The sequence below is a fragment of the Antechinus flavipes genome, chromosome 3 (genome assembly GCF_016432865.1).
Source record: "Antechinus flavipes isolate AdamAnt ecotype Samford, QLD, Australia chromosome 3, AdamAnt_v2, whole genome shotgun sequence".
Lineage (NCBI taxonomy): Eukaryota > Metazoa > Chordata > Mammalia > Dasyuromorphia > Dasyuridae > Antechinus > Antechinus flavipes.
Window position 1 is genome coordinate 570,673,141 of NC_067400.1, and position 19,446 is coordinate 570,692,586.

The window sequence follows — 19,446 nt, forward strand, 5'->3', positions numbered from 1 at the left end:
TGCACCTCCTCATGACTCAGCTGATCATTTCCCAAGAGCAGGCTATGACAGAGGCCAGGGAGCAAGAAGAAGCAGTGGATACTCTGTGTCAGGACAGGGAAAGGGGTTCTCCGAGCAAATGGGACCAGCAGAGAATTCAGAGCTCCCATTGTGAATCCTGGTTTTACCATTATACCTCTGTGTCGCCTGAGGCAAATCACATAACCTTTCTGTGCCTCAATTTCCTTCTCTGTAAAATGAGGGTGTCAGCTTAGGTCATTTCCAGCTCTAAATTGATCCTCCTTCCTTTATAATTTGGCATTGAATTCGTCTGCCTCTGTGTGGCCAGGAGTTTCTGGCAGCAGATTTGGCTTTGTTCTTTGTGTCTCCTCACTTTCTGTCTCCCATATTCCCTACTTCTTTCCAGTATAGGGGATTCCCTTTTATAGTCTGTCATTCTCAAACCCATTCCTTGGTTAGCACCCCTTATCTACCTTTTTCCCCTTTGTTTGCTTTTCCCTCCCTGGCAGCTTGACCACTTTTCCAGTTGCTGTAGGAGAAACTGCTACTCCTACAGAAGCCATTGGTTTTGGCATCCGATCGCCTACTCCCAGAATCGTGGCAGGGAGTGGGTTGAGGGTGCTAGGCTTAGAAGCATTAGCCAGAGGAACAATGGGGATGATATAGCAGCTCTGTTATGGGGCAGACCTCAGAAGAGGGGCAGAAAAGTGATTGGACCAGTGACTACTTCTTTAAACCAATCATGTATCTCCCAGCACAGGGATGGACAGACAGCCTGAAGTCCAGAGAAATAGAGTGTAGATAACTGCTTTACCTGAGCCTGTTGGGCTGCACCTTAACCAGTTCCAGTCTTCATTTATTAAAGGCTCCAGTTGGAATGAGCCAAGCCCAAAGCTTTACCTTTGGAGAAGAGAGATGAAGTTCTGGTAAGATTTCCTAGGTGTTTGTGAACCCCCATGTTGAGGCTGAGCTGTCTCCATCCACTTGTTCATTGTTGATATTTTTCTGAGTAATTCATTTTTCCCCCTATAAGAGTTTATCTGTCCATAGTTTTGTGTGGGGTTCCAAAAGCTAGAAACTTCTGCTGCTTCTCATTCCTCTGGATTATTTTTCTGTTGCAAAGCCATTCTTCTCATCCGATGGCAGGATTTCCATAAATCTTCTGCCTTCTTCAGCACCGTTGTCTCTGTAGGTGGTGTTGGTCTGGCCCTTGTGCTTTTTCTAGATTGAGGACACATAATATGTATGTTTGTCCCATTTCCCACTCCTCACCCCCATTACTTTCTTCTCATTACCTTTCCATGGCCTGCCTGTGGTTGTCACCAACAGCTGTTCAAGGTATGGTTAGAGCATGAATTCTTCAGAAAATTCAATTTCCTCAGGAGACTGGGGGAAAGAGAAGATGATGTGGAAGCACCTAGATAGAGGGGTAAGGACTTGGAATCAGAGTGACATGGTTCAGATCCTGCCTTTATCACTAGCATTCCAACTATGGAGTCCCTTAGCCTCTCTCTGAGCCCCAGTTTGCACATCTCTAAAATGGGGATGGTAATATCTAAAGAATCTCCCTAATAGCACACAGCATGATCATGCTGATATATAAAACCACTTTGCAAATTGTAAAGCAAATTGTAATTATGCCTTAATCTTCAAGGTCTACCTCATCAAGCAAAGAAAGGTATGGGCAGTGACAAAATGAAAGCATGTTCTCAAAGCACTTTGCAAGCCTTAAAATGCTATTTTAATGTACACAAATTATATACATTGATTAGTGTATATAAATGTATATAATAAAATATTTCACATATTTATAACTATATAATACAATTATATTTTAATACTTTATTATAAATCTATCTTCTTCCCCTTTTATTAGTAAAATAGCTATTGAAATTGGGGAGGCATTTTGTGAGTCAGTATAATAGGTTATTGTTTTTACTTCCTGCTTCATTTCTGATCCTTCCCTCCCTAGAGAATATGTGATCAGCTTGGCCTCCTTATCATCATTCCAATGTCTCATACTTACTTGGTTCTGCAGCCAGCTCCTGGTTAAGTTAGGGAACATGAATTGCTTTAAAGCTATGGCTGTTTGTATTAGTGTGGGAAAGAGCCCTGAAAGCACATTTAGTAAATTGGTGCATTTCCCGTCCCTTTCTTCATCCACATGGGATCTTGGGTATATAGTAGGTGTTCAGATAAACTCTTGTTGAACTGATTCATGGTAACCAACCTTTTAAATCAATCAACTAGCTTGTATTAAACACCTACTATGTTCCAAGCACTTGGCTAAATATTAGGAATTCTAAGAAAGGTAAAAAACCAAATTCTCTGCTTTCAAGGAAGTCACAGTCAAGGAGGGGAGTTGGTTTTTTTCCCCTTAAGTCACTGAAGGACTATTAGATTTTAATTCCATAAATGAAATAGATAATTCCTTTTCTTTAAGTCTTCACTCTCCTAGACACCTGTATATGACAGAGGTACGAGGTTTGACTTCTGCAAGGAAGCAGGACATTCCTTTTAGCTAGAACTCACTGTTTATTGCTCTTGCTTCTGGGTGATCCCTAGTGTTTTACCATAATCATGCTGTCTACATTTGTTGGAAATGTCAAGTTGGGCTGTGCTGTGTTGTGTTTTGTTTTGTTTTGACAACAGAATGACCACTTCAAAGTCCATCCTCCAAATAAGCTTGGCCCTGAGGACTGTGAGGGGGAGGTCTTTGCTGTTGGACCCTTGTAGACACAGAGAGATGGCCTCTGCTGCACCCCCACCTCCCTCTCCACCATGCTTACTTCTCTTCTTCTCTTGCAGGCTTGCAGGTGAACCAGAAGGCTCTGACGACATTCCCAGATGTGGTGCTTGTGCGGGTGCCCACACCTTCAGTACAATCGGACAGTGACATCACTGTCTTGAGACACCTGGAGAAGCTAGGCTGCCGCCTGGTCAATCGCCCCCAAAGCATTTTGAACTGCATCAACAAGTTTTGGACATTCCAAGAGCTGGCGGGGCATGGGGTTCCTATGCCAGACACATTTTCTTATGGTGAGTTGACTTGAAATGGAGTCAGATTTTAACCTCTTGAATTTTTGGTATTTTTCTTTCTTCCTTCTCTTCAAATCTCTTCATATCTCTTGTTTTCCAAGCAGGATTCTCTGCATTAGTCAAATTAATCTCATTTTTTCTCATTCCTGTGTCTTGGAAGGAACTGTGCCATTCGTGTAGAATTTCCTTTCCTTTTTCCTTCTTTCATTCTCTATCCATCTTTCCTCCAAAGCCATGCTCATAACTCATTTTCATCAGATCTTTCCTCATCAACTTCACCTTCTATAACAATTTTTTACTGAGTTTATACTATAATTTTTGGAGGGAAACTGAATGTACCTATCTCACCTATTCAAAGTATCACCATTTAGCATTTTTGCCTGTCCCAAACATTGCTGAGCAGCTCTCCTAAAGCATAAATACTACAATTCATGCACTTTATTTACTTCAGGCTCTCATTGAGAATCTATCTGCTCCTATTTTACATACAATTCAGGTTAGCCTGGTTATTTAGTTTTCTGTCCCTTGCTACCCATGATATCAACTACACCTTAAGTCAACCAGAGAGAAAAACTGGCAAACACTGTGCTTGATGGCATAAAGACAACCGAGAGATAAGTGAAGTCTGGTATCCCTTGCTCCTAACCTTATTAAACCTCTGCTTGAATCCTTTCCTGCCTACAGCTATATTTCCATTTATTTCTGTATGGTCAGCTGGATGTTGAATTTATTCATTGTCTTTTTGCATGGTTTTTATTTACATTATTGTAGTCATTGCACGTAGGATTTCCCAGCTTCTGCTTGTCCTGCTATCTGTCAGTTCATACAGTTTCTCTGAATTTCTCATAGTGGCCATTTCTTACAAGGCTACAATATCCTATTATATTCAACAATGAGTGCATTTTTGTTATTTGTTATTTTCCCAGTAAGTGGACAACTAACTCACTTCCACTGCAGAAAGTATTCTGATGATATATTTTATTATATGTGAAATCTTTCTTTTTATTATTGACTTTCTTGGGAAAAGTGACCAGTAACGGTGATCAGATGGCTGGATCAAAGACTAGGAGCTGTTGAATAACTTTTCTTACATGATTTGCTTTTTGAAACGTCTTAGACTCCAATTTCTTTCAACATAAGTGGGTACCTCAACAACTCTAGGCATCATTGGTAATGCTGGAGGCTAATAAATGGTGCCTGAGGTCAAGACCCCTGGAACCATGAGGCTAGATCCATGATGATCCGACTAGGGTAACATTGCGGATTTTAGAATGCAAGATGTTATCTTTTCTCCCTTATTTATAGTTATTCTGTACTGTTGTTTAAATGGCTAATTAGCCACACAGTCTTAGATATTTCTTCACACTTGGAAATTATTTCATTTCCTTTATTGCTATCACAATTTCCAGGCTTCCATTCATTCACCATTCTCTACCATATCTAAGATTGCCCTCTCATTTCAATATCAATAGTTTTTAAGTGTCATTAGTGCTAAAGAGTTGTGCAGGTTGCCCCTGAATAGATCCTGTAATGTTCTTTAACCCAGTTTCTGGGATTCCACCTGACTAGCCAATTACATATGAGAGTTAAACCTGCGACAACCTCATTTTAGGAATACAAAACATCTGCAAGGGGTTATTCAGTTATAGGAATTGAGGATGTTTAGTGTGGAGAAAAAAGTATTTGGGAGAAAGGGGAGAATATGAGAGCCAGTTTCTTATATCTGAAGGGCTGGCAATGCAGGAAGGAAGATTTAGCTGATTCTGTTTTCATCCCCAGAAGGCAGAATCAGAAGGAAAGGACATAAGCTGCAAAGGGCCACATTTATACTTAATGGCAGGACAAACTTCCCAATGATTAGAGCTATCTCAGTAAAGAATCCTACTCTGAAGGCAATACAATCCTCTTCCCAGAGGTCATCAAGCTGAAAATAGATGCCTACTCGTTGAGGATTCTGGGAATGGGTTATTGGTCAGAATAGTGGTTAAGGATTGTACCATCTCCGGGATCCTGTGATGCTGTTCCACCTTGTCCAAAGAGACCCCAGGCCTGATTGGTTTTGCTTGTTTGTTTTCTTTTTAAAGAGAAAAGCAAGATGTTTTTGTTTCTCAAGCATTGAGGTTTATGATCATTCACGAATTGTGTCTCCTTCTATAAGTTCTAGCCAGACTGATTGAATCAGATGAATTAGACTGGTTTTGGTTTGATCTTATTTTGTTTTGTTTTGTTTTCTACATGCTGGACATCTGGTAGGACTTAGAGGCTCCTCCATGTCCTGAGAGGGCAAATCCTGCCTTCTGGGCATGTTAGTCAGTAAGAATAAATAGTCATTTTCCTTAGGTTATACAATACCCCACTCCTTTTTTAGCATTTCATGAACTCTTGGTCCTCTGTTGGGATGACATCCTGATTTACTCTTATGACCTTGACCAGGGTACAGTGACCTGATCTTAGTTGCCTTTTTCCCTCATCGGCACCTTTAACAACTCATTTTTTTTTCAATAAGTTTTTTTGTTTTAATTTTTATTGACATATTTTATTTTTATATCATTTATATTTTCCAAGGCATAGGTCTTTCCCCCCCATTCCTTCTTGTCCCATCCTTTATAACACAGAATAAAAAAGAGGAAAAAATCTAGTGCAGCAAACCTAACCCACCACTTCAATCGACTACTCCAACATATGCAGTATTCCATCCGCACAGTCCACAGCTCTGTAAAAAAGGAAGGAAAATTCTTTTCTTTGGGGCTGATCTTGTCACAGCATTCATTATTTCCATTATTTTCAACAGATAGTTATTAAGTATCTTCTACATGAAAGATGTGCTAGGCTCTGGACATAGGGACAAAAATAAAATAATTTTTGACTTTGAGGAGCTTACATTCAATAATTATAAAAGATGAAAACAGGGGAAAGGATTCAAGCTGGAAAAATGCTAGGTTAAACAGGAAGAAATGGAACTCAAGAACCTAATAACTCTATAGACAATGCAGATGGGGTCATGCAAAGTATGGAAGCGCTTTTGTTTCCTGGGGATTCTGGGATAGCTATCAGCAGTTTATCTCCAAATCCTCAGCAGTCTCAGTCATTCTTATACCTGAAAATATTCTGTAGGACACTCTAGATATAAATGCCTTTGGCAAATAAGAGGCCCCTTGCTAGTGTACCCAGGCTTGTTCAAGCCTTTTAAACTAAGCTCAGATATATGTGTGTATATACAATAATACACATATATACTTACATATATACATATACACGTATACATATATACATTTAGACTTAATGGTAGGATGAATTTCCCAATAATTAGAGCTGTGTATATGTATATACACACACATGATACATAAACACATATTTACATAGCTACATAGACATTTATTTGTTTGTTTTTTTAGGGGAGACACTTCATCCTTTTCACAGTACTTGAGCCTTGTTTGTTTTGTCCGAAGGGAACTACCATCTAGGGGAAGAAATGACTAGGTATCAAGCTGATTAACTTTGGGAATGGCTGAAAAAAGTGTTAACGTGAATGAAATGAAATTTAATTACACTATAAGCAACAATGCATATGAACAATTCAGACAAACATGGGAAGACATAAAAAGGAAAGGAAGGGAACCAGGAGAACAATGTGTCCAGGGATGACAGCAGGGTAAAGGATGGCATCCCCAAAAAGGAATAAAATAAAATCCCCAAAAAGAACAAAAAGGAACAGTGGACAATGGATGTTTCAGGTCATTCAAGTAAAAGCACATTTTTTCTTTCTGTGAAGACACAGTTACAGATTGAAATAGAAAAGTGACATATATGGTATTATCCCTCAATTAGACCATTCTTCCCTACTCTTTGTTAGGGAAGAAGTGTGTTATGAGAGGGACTTGTTCTGGATGTGGTTAATGTGTCAAAAACAAAATACATTTTTAAAAGCCAAAATAATTACAAATTAATAAGCTTGGCATGGATTCTTGATTAAATTCTGGGAAGTCGTATTAAAAGTAGTGGCTTGTGAGTACTCAGTGATCACTGCTCTCCATTCTGTGAGCCAGCATGGATTCACAATGGTTTGGTGGTGCACTGGATAGAATACTGAGCCTGGAATCAGGAAGACCTGAGTTCAAATCCTGTCTCAGATATTTACTGGCTATATAACTCTAGACAAGAATCATTTGACCTCTGTTTGCCTCAGTTTCCTCCTCTATAAAATAGAAATAATAACAGCACCCTGCCTCCTCCTTAACCAACCCCCCGGTTTTGTTAGGATAAAAATATAATAGTTATAAAATATTTTGCAAACCTTAAAGTATTAAACAAATGCTTTTATATTGTTGTTATTATTACAATTACTATTATCATCATTAAGATTAAAAAACACCAAGCTAACATCACTTTCTTTCTACCAGAGTGGTAGAACAGAGAATTGACAAAAACTTCATGACATTTTTGTGAAGAAAAAATTCAAGAGGCATGAATTGGTTGATGACAGAATTCAGTAGATTGAATATTGATTCAGCTATTAGATTCAATAGTACAAATAATCCACATAAACCTTAAGCGAATACTTCAGGAAAGAGCTAATATACTGTATAATTGATTCATTATCCAAAGAGATCTTGAAAGACTAGAGAAATAGATTGAATCTAATGAGTTGTAATATAGTTAGAAATATAAAGTCTTGTGCGTAAGTTCAAAAAATCAACCTCCTGAGTATAAGCGTGGTAGACGTGGCTAAACAGTATTTCATGAGAAGGATCCTACAAGTGGTGATGGCCTGTTGTCACTGTAAAGGGTCAGTCTAACCAATAAACACAGTGTTAGGTCACAGTAAGAGAAAGAAGTCCAGAATAAGGAGGTGTAAGGGGGATGCTGGTGCTTCTGTGCTCTGTCCTACTCAGATCATCTGTGGACTATTCTCTTTTGGGCACTACAGTTTAGGAAAGACTTACAGAGAAGATGAAGGGACTAGAAATCATGTCATATGATGAATTGAAAGAATTAAGAATATTCATCCAAAAGAAGACAAGATTGGGAGGTGGGGAGATGATTGTTGTTTTCAAATTTTTGAAGGACTGGCCTAGGACTTGCTTTGTTTTACTTCAAAGAACAGATCTGAAATCAGCACTGGAAATTAAGACACAAATTTCAGGTCTACCTAAGGTAAAATTTACTGACAATTAAGAGTTATCTATAATATAATGGGCTGACTCTGGAGGTAGAGAAAGGAAAAAAAAAGGAATAAGTATTCATTAAGCACTTACTATGTGCTTGACATTGTGCTAAATGCTTTATAAACATTATCTCAGTCATGAGTGTTTTGTCACTGGAGGTATTTAGGTGAGGGATGTATTATCCCTTGACAGTAATGTAGAAGGGATTGCTACTGCTCAGGTATGGGTTGGGAAAGATGGGCTTTGAGATCCCTTAAAGCATTGAGATTCTTTACCCCATTCATATTACTCACTATTATATTTGTTTTAATAGCTGTTGTCTCAGTAGTTTTCTCCCTCCCCTTCTGTTTTTCAATTTTAAAATCTTTTAACCAGATCAGCCAGTCTCCAGGCAACTGCAGTCTTTCTGGTTCCTTTCAGTGTTTTCAATCTCTGGCCAAGAGCCCTTTCATTCCTATATCTTAAGTCATAGTACAGAAAGCCAACTCCTGTTCTCCTTAGCACCAACTTCTTATCCATCTGTTCATAGCCTCTTTCCCCTCTAAATTTTCTGCTTTCATTCATCGGCACAGATGGAAGCATCACCTGGACCCTGAAGTCTTTTTTTTTCCTTTTTTTTTTTTTTTTTTTTTTTTAATGCTGCTGCTTTAAAATTTTTTTTCAATCATTAAGCATTTATTTGTTTCCCTTTTGTCAACTGGAAAAAAACCCAAAACCCTTGAACAGATTAACACAGTCAAGCTAACCAGTATAATTTTTCTTTTATTTGCAACTCTAAGATCCTTTTAGGAAGTTTTCTTAGCAAAGATATTGGAGTAGTGTGTTGGTTCCTTCTCCAGCTCATTATGCAGATGAGGAGATTAAAGCAAACAAGATTAAATGACTTGACTAGGGTCACATAGCTAGTAAGTGGCTGAAGAAGTATCTCAGGAAGATGAGTCTTCCTGACTCCAGGCCTGGAGCTCTATCCACTGTGCCACCTAACTGAAGTAAAGCATATTCCCATATTGGCCATGCGCAATGATGTCTGTCTCTTCTGGATCAGGAAGTGGGCAACATCCTCAACATCAATTTTCTGGAATCATGGTTGATCCTGCATTGATATGAAACAAGTCTTTCAAAGTTATTTTTTTATGTTGTTGATATTATAGAATAAATTGTTTATGCAAGTCTTTCCAGGTTTTTCTGAAAACATCCTGGTCGACAGTTCTTGTAGTATGTATTCCATCACAATCATATACCACATTTTTGAGCCATTGGACAACTGATGGTCATCCCCTCAGTTTGCAATTCTTTGCCACCAGAAAAAGAGTTTCCGTAATTATTTTTTGTAGCTGTAGGTCCTTCCCTCACGCCCTTTTTTGATTTTTCCTTCCTTCCTTCCTCTCCCACTACATATAAGAGAATCTCAGAACTAGCACATAGAAAATGAGGTCCCTCTCTTCAGAAAGTCTAAGCCTGTCCTTTGTGGGGAGATTTTATCCACCTCTAGATACTAAAGAGATTTTTCCTCCCTTTTTCCTTTTCTAGGTCAATCCTTCCTCCTTCCAGCCTCTGAAACCTTAGGCTCCAAATCTTAGTTTAGGTCCCCTTTTTCTCGCCTTAGAATTTTTCTGTGTTTTCCGATCTTCTCACAACCCATGGTAGAAACTGGAATGGAGCCTGCTCTCCGTGGGAGGCTGGAACCACATCTTTCATACATTCTAGGATTGAGATCTTATTTGTCGTACCTTCTAGCTCTTCCTGCTGCCATCTACCCATACAACTTGTTTGCCAGGACCTATTGGCTGGGCTCCAACCTTTACTGGCTGCTGGAATGCGCTTCTTTCCTTCGATTCTTTATCTCCTAGTCCGTAAGGCTGCATAATTGAGAGATAAGTATAATAAGATAACTATCTATGTCCCATATGCCCCATGCCCACTCCCCCCTTCAATGTTAGGTACAGCCTTGGTTAGAAAATCTCTCTGAAAACCCTGAAAAATTCTAAATTCATCTTAGTTCTCCTTTCTATGCCTCCTGGATCATCATCCTATAGAAAGGTGTATTGTAAGGTACTAAGTGTGCAATTAGTGTGATTTATTGATTGAAGAATGGAATTAATTGATGTCTGACTGTCGAGGGCTGTAGAGCATTGATGGGTGGGTCTAGCCACTGGTGGCATTGGCAGGCCTTTATGGCAAGAGTGTGGCTCAGAGAGTATTGTTAGGAATACCTTGATCCAAGACATATCTTTTAATTATAGACCCTCCCCCTGGCTGCAGACTCACTGTTTCCCAGGAAGCGTAGGTTCAAACATCCAGACATAGACACCTCAGGGACAGCCAGTACAACTAATTCCCCTGCTCTTTCCAGAGAGAGCACGCCTACGATACCTGCAGAATGGTCCCGTCTGGCCACATCTGCATTATGATTGGGGATGACTGGAGCCCTTCTTTGTTATACACTTACACAAAACTGGCTGTAATAGGTAGAATGTTATGGCTGTTTTTTTCAAGAACATCCATTACTTCAGAAGTTGATGAAAGAATACCAGAATTCATGTGGAGGGAGGAAAAGTTGAGAGCTTAAAAGGAAATGATTTTTTAAAAGTGTGGGAATGAAAGCAGCTTAGCATTACCTATCTCAAGCTCTATTACAGGACACTAATCACACAATTTAAATGGCAAATTGAAAGTCACCTAAGAGGGAAGCCAATAATATGGGGAGTTTGTGAGGATCAAAAGATCAGAGAGGATTTCAGCTGCAAATTAAGGGCAAGGAAACAAGGAAGCTTCTTCACTCCTACTTGGTCACACTTCTCTAGACTTTTCTTTCATGCTTTTCTCCACCCCTTCCAAGCTGTAATTCCACTCCCCCTCTTTTGTGTGTTATTTTATCCCCATTAGATTGTAAGCTCCTTGAGTAAGGATAGTCTTTTTTTCATATTTGTACACCCAACTCTTAGCTCAGCGTGTCTGGCACATATTAAACATAATGTTTAATAAATATTTATTGGCTGACTGATTAACAGGTAAAGAGGAAAAGCATTTCAGGAATGGAAATGAAAACACAGAATAGTTAAAACAACTTTCATCTCATATCCATAACATTGATAAAATGATAAAAGACAGAACTAGCCTATATTGGGGAAACTTGCAAAGTCAGACACATTTACATTCTATTCATGGAACTGCCAATAAGTCCAACCCTTATGGAAAAAAATTCGGAATTATACGAAAAAAAAAAAGTCACTTAACTCAAAGTCCTTTGACTTAGTGATTCATACTGTATGGGTGCCCCAAGGAAGTAAATAGACAAAAAAAAAAAATAGTTCCTTATATGCCAAAATATTTATGGCAGCAGGAAAAAGCTGGGAAACAAAAGTTTTTTCCTCTGGGGTAGTTGACTAAACTGTGATATCCAAATGGAATTGTCAAGATATGAGAAGACAACCTGTTTTTCCAGAGGTAGGACCCAGGAAGCAGGCTGTGCCCTAAGCTTGGCAGAACAATAATCCTTTGCGCTCACTCTGGATGATCTCAGCCATAGTAAAATCCCAGAATTGTTTCTGATCATGAAGTGCTACTATGAATTGTACTTGTCACAACATTAGTATTTCTTCTCATTGACAGGGCTACAGCTCACTGCACTGCCATAGGTCTAAAGTATTGCAATCTCCTCCCATGCCTTAGGTTCCCTCATGAGGGATAGGGCCCCAGCACATGTATCTTATTCCCTCCTTGCTTGCAAGCCATTTTCCTCACTTTGAAATTAAACTTCTATTTGATTCCTGACTCTTCTGTCTCTAGCCACCTATAGGTTAGAGACCAATTTTGATCTGATTGACAGAATCAGATGCTGTGCCATGAGAATTAACATGCAGAATTCAGAAAAACTCAGGAAGCATTTATGCAGAATAAAAAAAAGGCAAAGACAGGAGAAACACCAATACAAAAACTTTGTGTTCAATCATTTGGGGTTTTCTTGACAGAGATACTAGAGTAGTTTGTCATTTCCTTCTTCAGTTCATTTGACAGATGAGGAAACTGAGGCAAACAGGGTGAAGTGACTTACCCAGAATTACACAGTTAATAAGTTACATGACAGAGGCAGATTTGAATTTATGAAGATGAATGGGATCTTGAAGATCCCAAACCCAGTATTTATGCACTGTGCCTCCTAGCTGCCCCTTGATACAATAACTACAATAATGTAAATGAGAACACAAGAGGACATTGACATTCAAAGTTTGATCTTTATTCCAGAGAACTGATCACAAAAAGCAATTGTTCTGTCATAGTGGAGAGGGGCTCAGACTGGATTGCCTTAGAACCTTCCAGCTCAAGGCCTTTTAGAGTTTATCTCTTTCTGGGTGAGAATTGCTGCATAATTATATCAGATGCTGTGAGTTTATTCTCCTTAACTGTTTGTGTTTGTTATAAAAGAAGACTCTTTTGGTTGGGGTGGGTGGAGAGAAATAGAAAGGTGGGTGTGGGACATGACAGTGTTATAAAAAAATCAGTAAAACACTAACTACTTTTTAAAAACTTACTAAAAAACCAAAAACAACAATAAAACACTAACTATTTTAACTAGCTAAAAACATTTTTAAAAATTCTGTTCTCTGGCCTCCTTCCTAAAGTTCTCCTTCCTCAAATAGCCTGCATGCAGCCACCCCAGGCAGAATTGTGGAGACACTGGGGAAGAGAGAGGCTGCAGCTGCTGCTTTGATGGATGGATGCCTCCCAGAGGAGTCTTCTCGGCCCTGCCCACATCCTGTCCATTGTATTCTCTTAGCTACATTTCTCCATTCTCACAAGAGACTTTGAAACTCCTTTTATTTTGTTTTTTTCTAATCTTGGATCATTTTCTTGCCCTTTTGTGCCTTTTCAAAAATATTGTATTTTGTTTAAGGGGAGGCCAGCATGTGTCACTGATGAAACAACTGATGGAAAGAGAGGAGGTCCAGGGCAATCTGCTGTTAGTGGTAGAAGCGAGGTCCAAACAAGAGCAAGTGTAAAACAAGGTTGGTAGGCCTTGGTAAAGTCCAGGTTGGTACTAAGGGTTTTTCAAAGTGCCAACATGTTGTGGAGGAGAGAGAGTCAAGTATAGGAATGAAGATTTGGGCCAGAAGGACAGTGTCTAATGAGGAAGTAAGACACCTGAGACCATAGGTTTAGAGCCAAAGCTTAAAGGCCATTCAATCTAACCCCTTTATTTTACAGATGAGTAAACTGAGGCACAGAAAGGCTAAGTTCCTTGCCCAAAGTCACCCAGGTAGTGAGTGATAAAGATGGAACTGGAGCTGGGTCCTTTGACTCCATCCAGGCAATAGCTGGTTAGCCAGTCAGCCCAGCCTGGGTCTCCAGAGCTTTGGTGACTGAATGCATGCTCTCACCCTCACCCTGCTCCGGTCACAAGGACCCACAGCGTTCCCTCTGCAAGCATGCTGCCTTCCCCACCCTACCAGTCCCATACATCTTTTGTTCTCCTTTCTTGGCAGGTGGTCATGAAGACTTTGCCAAGATGATTGATGAAGCCGAGCCCCTGGGGTACCCTGTGGTGGTGAAGAGTACTAGAGGACATCGAGGTTAGTGCTCCTAAACATGTCATGTCCCCAGGAAGTTCACCGGCATGCTTGGGAACCAGGGGAGAAACATTCAGTGCTTAGACCCAGACCATTTTAAGAGCTTTATAAATGCTTATTGATTGACCGATTTTTTTTTTTTGGTAGAGTTTAATGAACACTTAACAAATATCTACATGGTCTTGCGGGGAATAGAAAGGGCAGAGGATATGGTTCCCACCATGGAAGAATAAAAAGGCTGGCTGAGAAGCCAAAATTGGCCTTCCTAAAACACCAGCAGAGCAAAATTCAAGTAGTTCACAGTCAAATACATAATAAAGTAGCGTAATTTTGGATAAATTACTTAATCTCTCCAGGCCTCAGTTTGCTCATCCATAAAATGAAGGAATTGAACTAGCCAGTCTCTGAGGTCATCTTCGACATCTGTGATCCTTGTTAATCCTACCAATAGATGTTTTATTGTTGTTTAGTCACTTCAGTCATGTCTGACTTTTTGTGACCTCATTTGGGGTTTTCTAGGAAGAGATACTGGAGCAGTTTGCCATTTCCTTCTCTACCTCATTTTACAAATGAGGAAACTGAGACAAGCATTTGAGTGATGTCATATAGCTATTAAGTGATTGAGGTCAGATTTGAACTCATAAAAATGAGTCTTCCTGACTCCAGCGCTCTATCTGCTGTGTCCCCCAGCTGATAAATGTTTCCTGAGTACCAGTGATATGTGGGACCCTGTCCGTGGTGCTAGGGAAACAGCCCAATTGTCACAGAATCATGGAATCCAAAGATGGCTATTTTATCCAGCCCATTCTTGGATGGAAACTCCCTCTGCAGCATTCTTCCGAGGAGGAGGAGGAAGCTGCCACCTCCCAAAGCAATGCATTGATTACGTTTTGGGATGGCTTTCATTGCCAGATAATCTTTCTTCCAGCTTCAGTCTGCATCTCTATGCTTTTTCTACCAGCTGCTCCAGTTTCAGATGTCATCCCTTCAGATAGTTGGGGATTACTCTCATGGTCCCCTCTGAGTCTCCTCTTCCCCAGGCCGAACATCCTGGTTCCTAGACCATTCTCACATGGCATGAACTCTGGGCCCTTCACAAGTCTGGCTGTTCTTCTCCAGATACTCTCTATGGTGTCAGTGTCCTTGCTTTACCTGACACTGAAAACTTAAACAGTATTTTATGTGTCTGCCTAGAGCAGGGTACAGAAAGACTGTCAAGTATATTTCTGTAAGCTTTCTCTCTTATCAGGGTTCAAGACTGCCATGTCACACTGCTGACTCATATTGGGTTTGCAATCCATTAAAGCCCCCAGGTCTTTTTCATATAAATTGCTGTCTAGCCTACCTCCCAATCTTTTACTTTAGAAGTTGGTTTTTTGAACCCCAGTGTAAGACTTTATACTTTAAATTTATCTTATTCAGTTCAGCTTAGCATCATAACCTGCAAAGATCTTTTTTGAATCTTGACTCTCTCCATCACGTTTGCTATCTTTCCAATTTTGTGTCATAGACAGATTTGATAAGCATGTAATGGAGGGCCTTTACTTAAGTCCCTGAAAAATATATTAAATAAGCACAGCATCAGACTTAACTCCCTCAGGAGACCTCTTTCCAAGTTGAACCATTGATGATCACTTTTGGGGCTTGGCCCATTTATCCATCTCTAAATCCATCCATTTTACTGTCATTTATTCCACAGTTGTCCCTCTTTTCCACAGAAATAGAATGAAAGTCTTTCTCAAATGCTTCGCTAAAAATACAAATAAAATATAGCCATGGCCTCACCTTGATCCTGTCAAGAGAGGACATAAGGTTTGTTGAGCATGATGTCATCTTGTCGAACTCTTTTAAATCCCCATTTTGTTTCCTAAATGTTCACCAATCATCCCTTTATTAATCCACTCTGGATTTTTGCCCAGAATCACAATCAAGTTCACTGGCCTATAGTTTTCAGTTCTCTTTAATTTTTTGAAAATTGGGCTAACATGGATCTTGCTCTAATACCTTGCTGATGTTAAAAAAAATAGTGAGTCAGCAGTTTCACCCAGCCCTCAAAAATGTACATCATTTGGAGACTTGAACTTACTGAAGCAAAATAAGATTTGAACAACTCTGCCTTTTCTCAGTCGTCATTAGCCCATCCATCCCATCTTTTCTCTAATTCTCCAATATATTATCTTTTTTCCAATATATGTTTTTTAAAATTCATTTTGAACTTAAATACACAAAAAATACAAAAAGAATATTTCCATGTCTGCAATCTAAAAGGAAGATTTCTCTGATACCACGAATTTCTATTTTACACTGTTTACTTTTTTGAAAAACTATATAAGTACTACTCCTTGTTTTCAAGCTACTGTATTTTCTGTGTGTCTTTCCACATTTTCTTTCATTTTCTGCTGTCAACTTTTTTTAGCTTAAGTATTTTTTTCACTTAATAATAGTTTATTTTTTCCAATTACTTGTAAAGATTGTTTTCAAAATTCATTTTTGTAAGATTTTGAGTTCCAGATTTTTCTCCCTTCATCTCTTCCCTTCTTCCCACTCCAAGATAGCAAGCAATCTAATTTAAGTTATACATGTACAGTCATTTTAAACATATTTCCATATTAGTCAAGTCGTGAAAGGAAAATAGGACAAAAGGGGAAAACCATATGAAATAGAAAACAAAAAATGTACTTTAACCTGCATTCAGCCTCCATAGTTCTTTCTCTAGATGTGTATTTCCATTTTCCATCCTAAGTTTATTGGAATTGTCTTGGATCACTATATTGCTGAGAAGAGCTAAATCATCATACAGTCTTCTTATTACTGTGTACAATGCTCTCCTGGTTCTGCCCATTTCACTCAGCATCAATTCATGTGAAATCTGCCTGCTCATTATTTCTTATAGAACAATAGTATTCCACTACACTCAAATTCTACAACTTATTTTGCATTTCCCAATTGATAATCATCTCCTCAATTTCCAGTTTCTTGCTATCACAAAAAGAGCTGTTACAAACATTTTACCTTATGTGGATCCTTTCCCCCTTTTTTAATCATCTTTTTGGGATATAGACCCAGTAATGTCACTGCTAGATATGCACAGTTTTATAGCCCTTTGGGGTATAGTTCCAAATTGCTCTCCAGAATGATTTGACTGGTTCACAACTCCACCAGCAATGCATTAGTGTCTCAATATTCCCACAACCCTTCCAACATTTATAATTTTCTTTTTTCTGTCATTTTATCCAGTCTGATAGATATCCAATTCTGGTACCTCAGAATTGTTTTCATTTATATTTTTCTAATAGTGATTTAGAGCATTTTTTCACAAATATAAATAGCTTTAATTTTATTTTAACATTGTCTGTTAATATCCTTTGACCATTTATCAATTGGGGAATGACTTGTATTCTTATAAATTTGACTCAATTTACTATATATTTTAGAAATTTATCAGAAACATTGTCTGTAAAAATTGTTTCCCAATTTTCTGCTTCTAATCTTGGTTGCATTGGTTTTGTTTGTGTAAAGTTTTTTAAGTTAATGTAATCAGAGTAATCCATTTTGAATTTCATAATATTCTCTATCTCTAGTTTGGTCATAAATCTCTCCCTTTTCTAAAAATTTTTCAGGTAAACTATCCCTTGCTCTCCTAATTTGTTTATAGTATCATTCTTTATGTCCAAATCACGAATCCATGTCAACCTTATCTTGGAATAGGATGTTAGATATTGATCCATCCCTAGGTTCTGCCATACTATTTTCCACTTTTCCCAGAAGTTTTTGTTATAATAAGTTCTTATCCCAGAAGCTGGGAATCTTTAGGTTTATCAAAGGCACTTTTTGTATTTTTACCTCCTCCCAACTCCCATCCTAGAGATGGCTATCATTAGACATAAATATGTATGTTGTGTGTATGTGTGTGTCTTTGTATGTGTCTTTGTATGTGTGTGAAACCATACTCTACATTCTTCTTTTTATCCCTTTTTGCTCTGAAGGCAGATAGCATCTTCCTTCATCGGTCCTTTATAGTTAATTTGAATATTAATACTCAAAATGTCTTAGTTGGTCAAAATTGTTCTTAAAACAATACTGTTATTACTGTATACAACATTCTCTTGGTTTTGCTCATTTCATATTTCCTTATTTCATGCAAATCGCTCCATGTTTTCCTAAAATATAATGAGCATATAATTTCTTACAGTACAGCAGTAGTCTATCCAATCATATATCACAGCTTGTTTAGACATTCTCTAGTTGATAGGCATCACTGTAATTTCTAGTTCTTTGCCACCACAAAGAGAGATGCTATAAGTATTTTAGACCATACATGTTCTTTTCCTTTTTCCCTAATCATCTTGGGAAGCAGACCTAACAGTGGTATTGCTGGATCAAAGGATATAAGTAGCTTATTACCTCTTTGAACATAATTTAAGATTGCTCCCTAAAGTGGTTGGATTAATTCACAATTGTACCAACAGTAAAATAATATCTTAATTTTTTCACATCACTTCCTAATATATCTTTTTAAAAATATATTTTAACTTTTTCCCAATTATACATTAAAATAATTTTAAACATTTTTGAATTCGAAATTCTATCCCTTTCTTTTCTTCTTCCTCCTCCCTGATTGTTAGAGATATAAGTAATCTTGTAAAATAATTCCATATTAATTATTTTATACAAGAAGATTTGGATTAAAAAAAAGAATGAAAAAAGAAGGTGAAAAATAGCATGCGTCAGTCTATATTCAGATAACATCAGTTCTTTCTCTGGAGGTAGATAGCATGCTTTATCATTAGTCTTTTGGGATTGTCTTGGATCATTGTACTGTGGAAAATAGCTAAGGCATTTACTATTCTTCATTGTACAATATTGCTGTTACTAAGTACAATGTTCTTCTGGTTTGGATCACTTCACTTTGCATCATTTCTTGTATTTCAGGTTTTTCAAAAACTATGTCTTTTGCCACTTCTTATAGCAGTTTAATATTCCATCACAACCATGTACCATAACTTGTTTATCCATTTTCTAATTGATGGGCATCCTCTCAAATTCCAGTTCTTACCCATCAGAATAAGAACCACAGAGGTATTTTTATACATATGGGCCATTTTCATTTTTCTTTGATCTCTTTGGGATACAAACCTGGTAGGGTCATAGCTGAATGAAAAGGTATACATAGTTTTTTAGCCCTTTGGGCATAGTTCCAAATTGCTCTCTAGAATGGTTGGACCAGTATATAACTCCACTAACAATACATTAGTGTACCTCTTCTCCCTTATCCTCTCCAGCATTTGTCATTTCTAATAGGTACCTGAGGATTGTTATAATTTGAATTTCTTTAATTAGTAGTGATTTAGAGCACTTTTTCATATGACATATATGACATAATTTTGATTTCTTCTGGATTAAATTATTATTAAAGCTAATCAATAAATGATTAGCTACTCTGCTTTTAGAAGAGAAATTTATAATAGATTTCTGGATAATTAAAGACCCCATAACTCCTCCATCACACTTCCATAGTAAACTTGAAACCTGTTTACTAAATTACTCAATCCTCTATCCTCTGATTACAATAATGGTTTCTAAGTCAGCCTCCACTGATTTCCATCCTAAGGGTGAAATGTACCACGCTCCCCCAACTCTAGTTCCTCACTTTCATCACATGAATATATCTTTTT

The 19,446-nt window shown here is 38.1% G+C and overlaps 1 protein-coding gene across 1 annotated transcript in view; it reads left to right on the forward strand.

Moving 5' to 3' along the window:
- The window catches only part of RIMKLA (ribosomal modification protein rimK like family member A), a 65,851-nt gene that overhangs the window by 24,662 nt on the left and 21,743 nt on the right, over positions 1 to 19,446 (forward strand). Inside the window, exons 2-3 of the mRNA XM_051987916.1 lie at positions 2,809 to 3,039; positions 13,688 to 13,774. Of these exons, the coding sequence (XP_051843876.1) occupies positions 2,809 to 3,039; positions 13,688 to 13,774 (318 nt within the window). The remainder of the gene's footprint in view (positions 1 to 2,808; positions 3,040 to 13,687; positions 13,775 to 19,446) is intronic.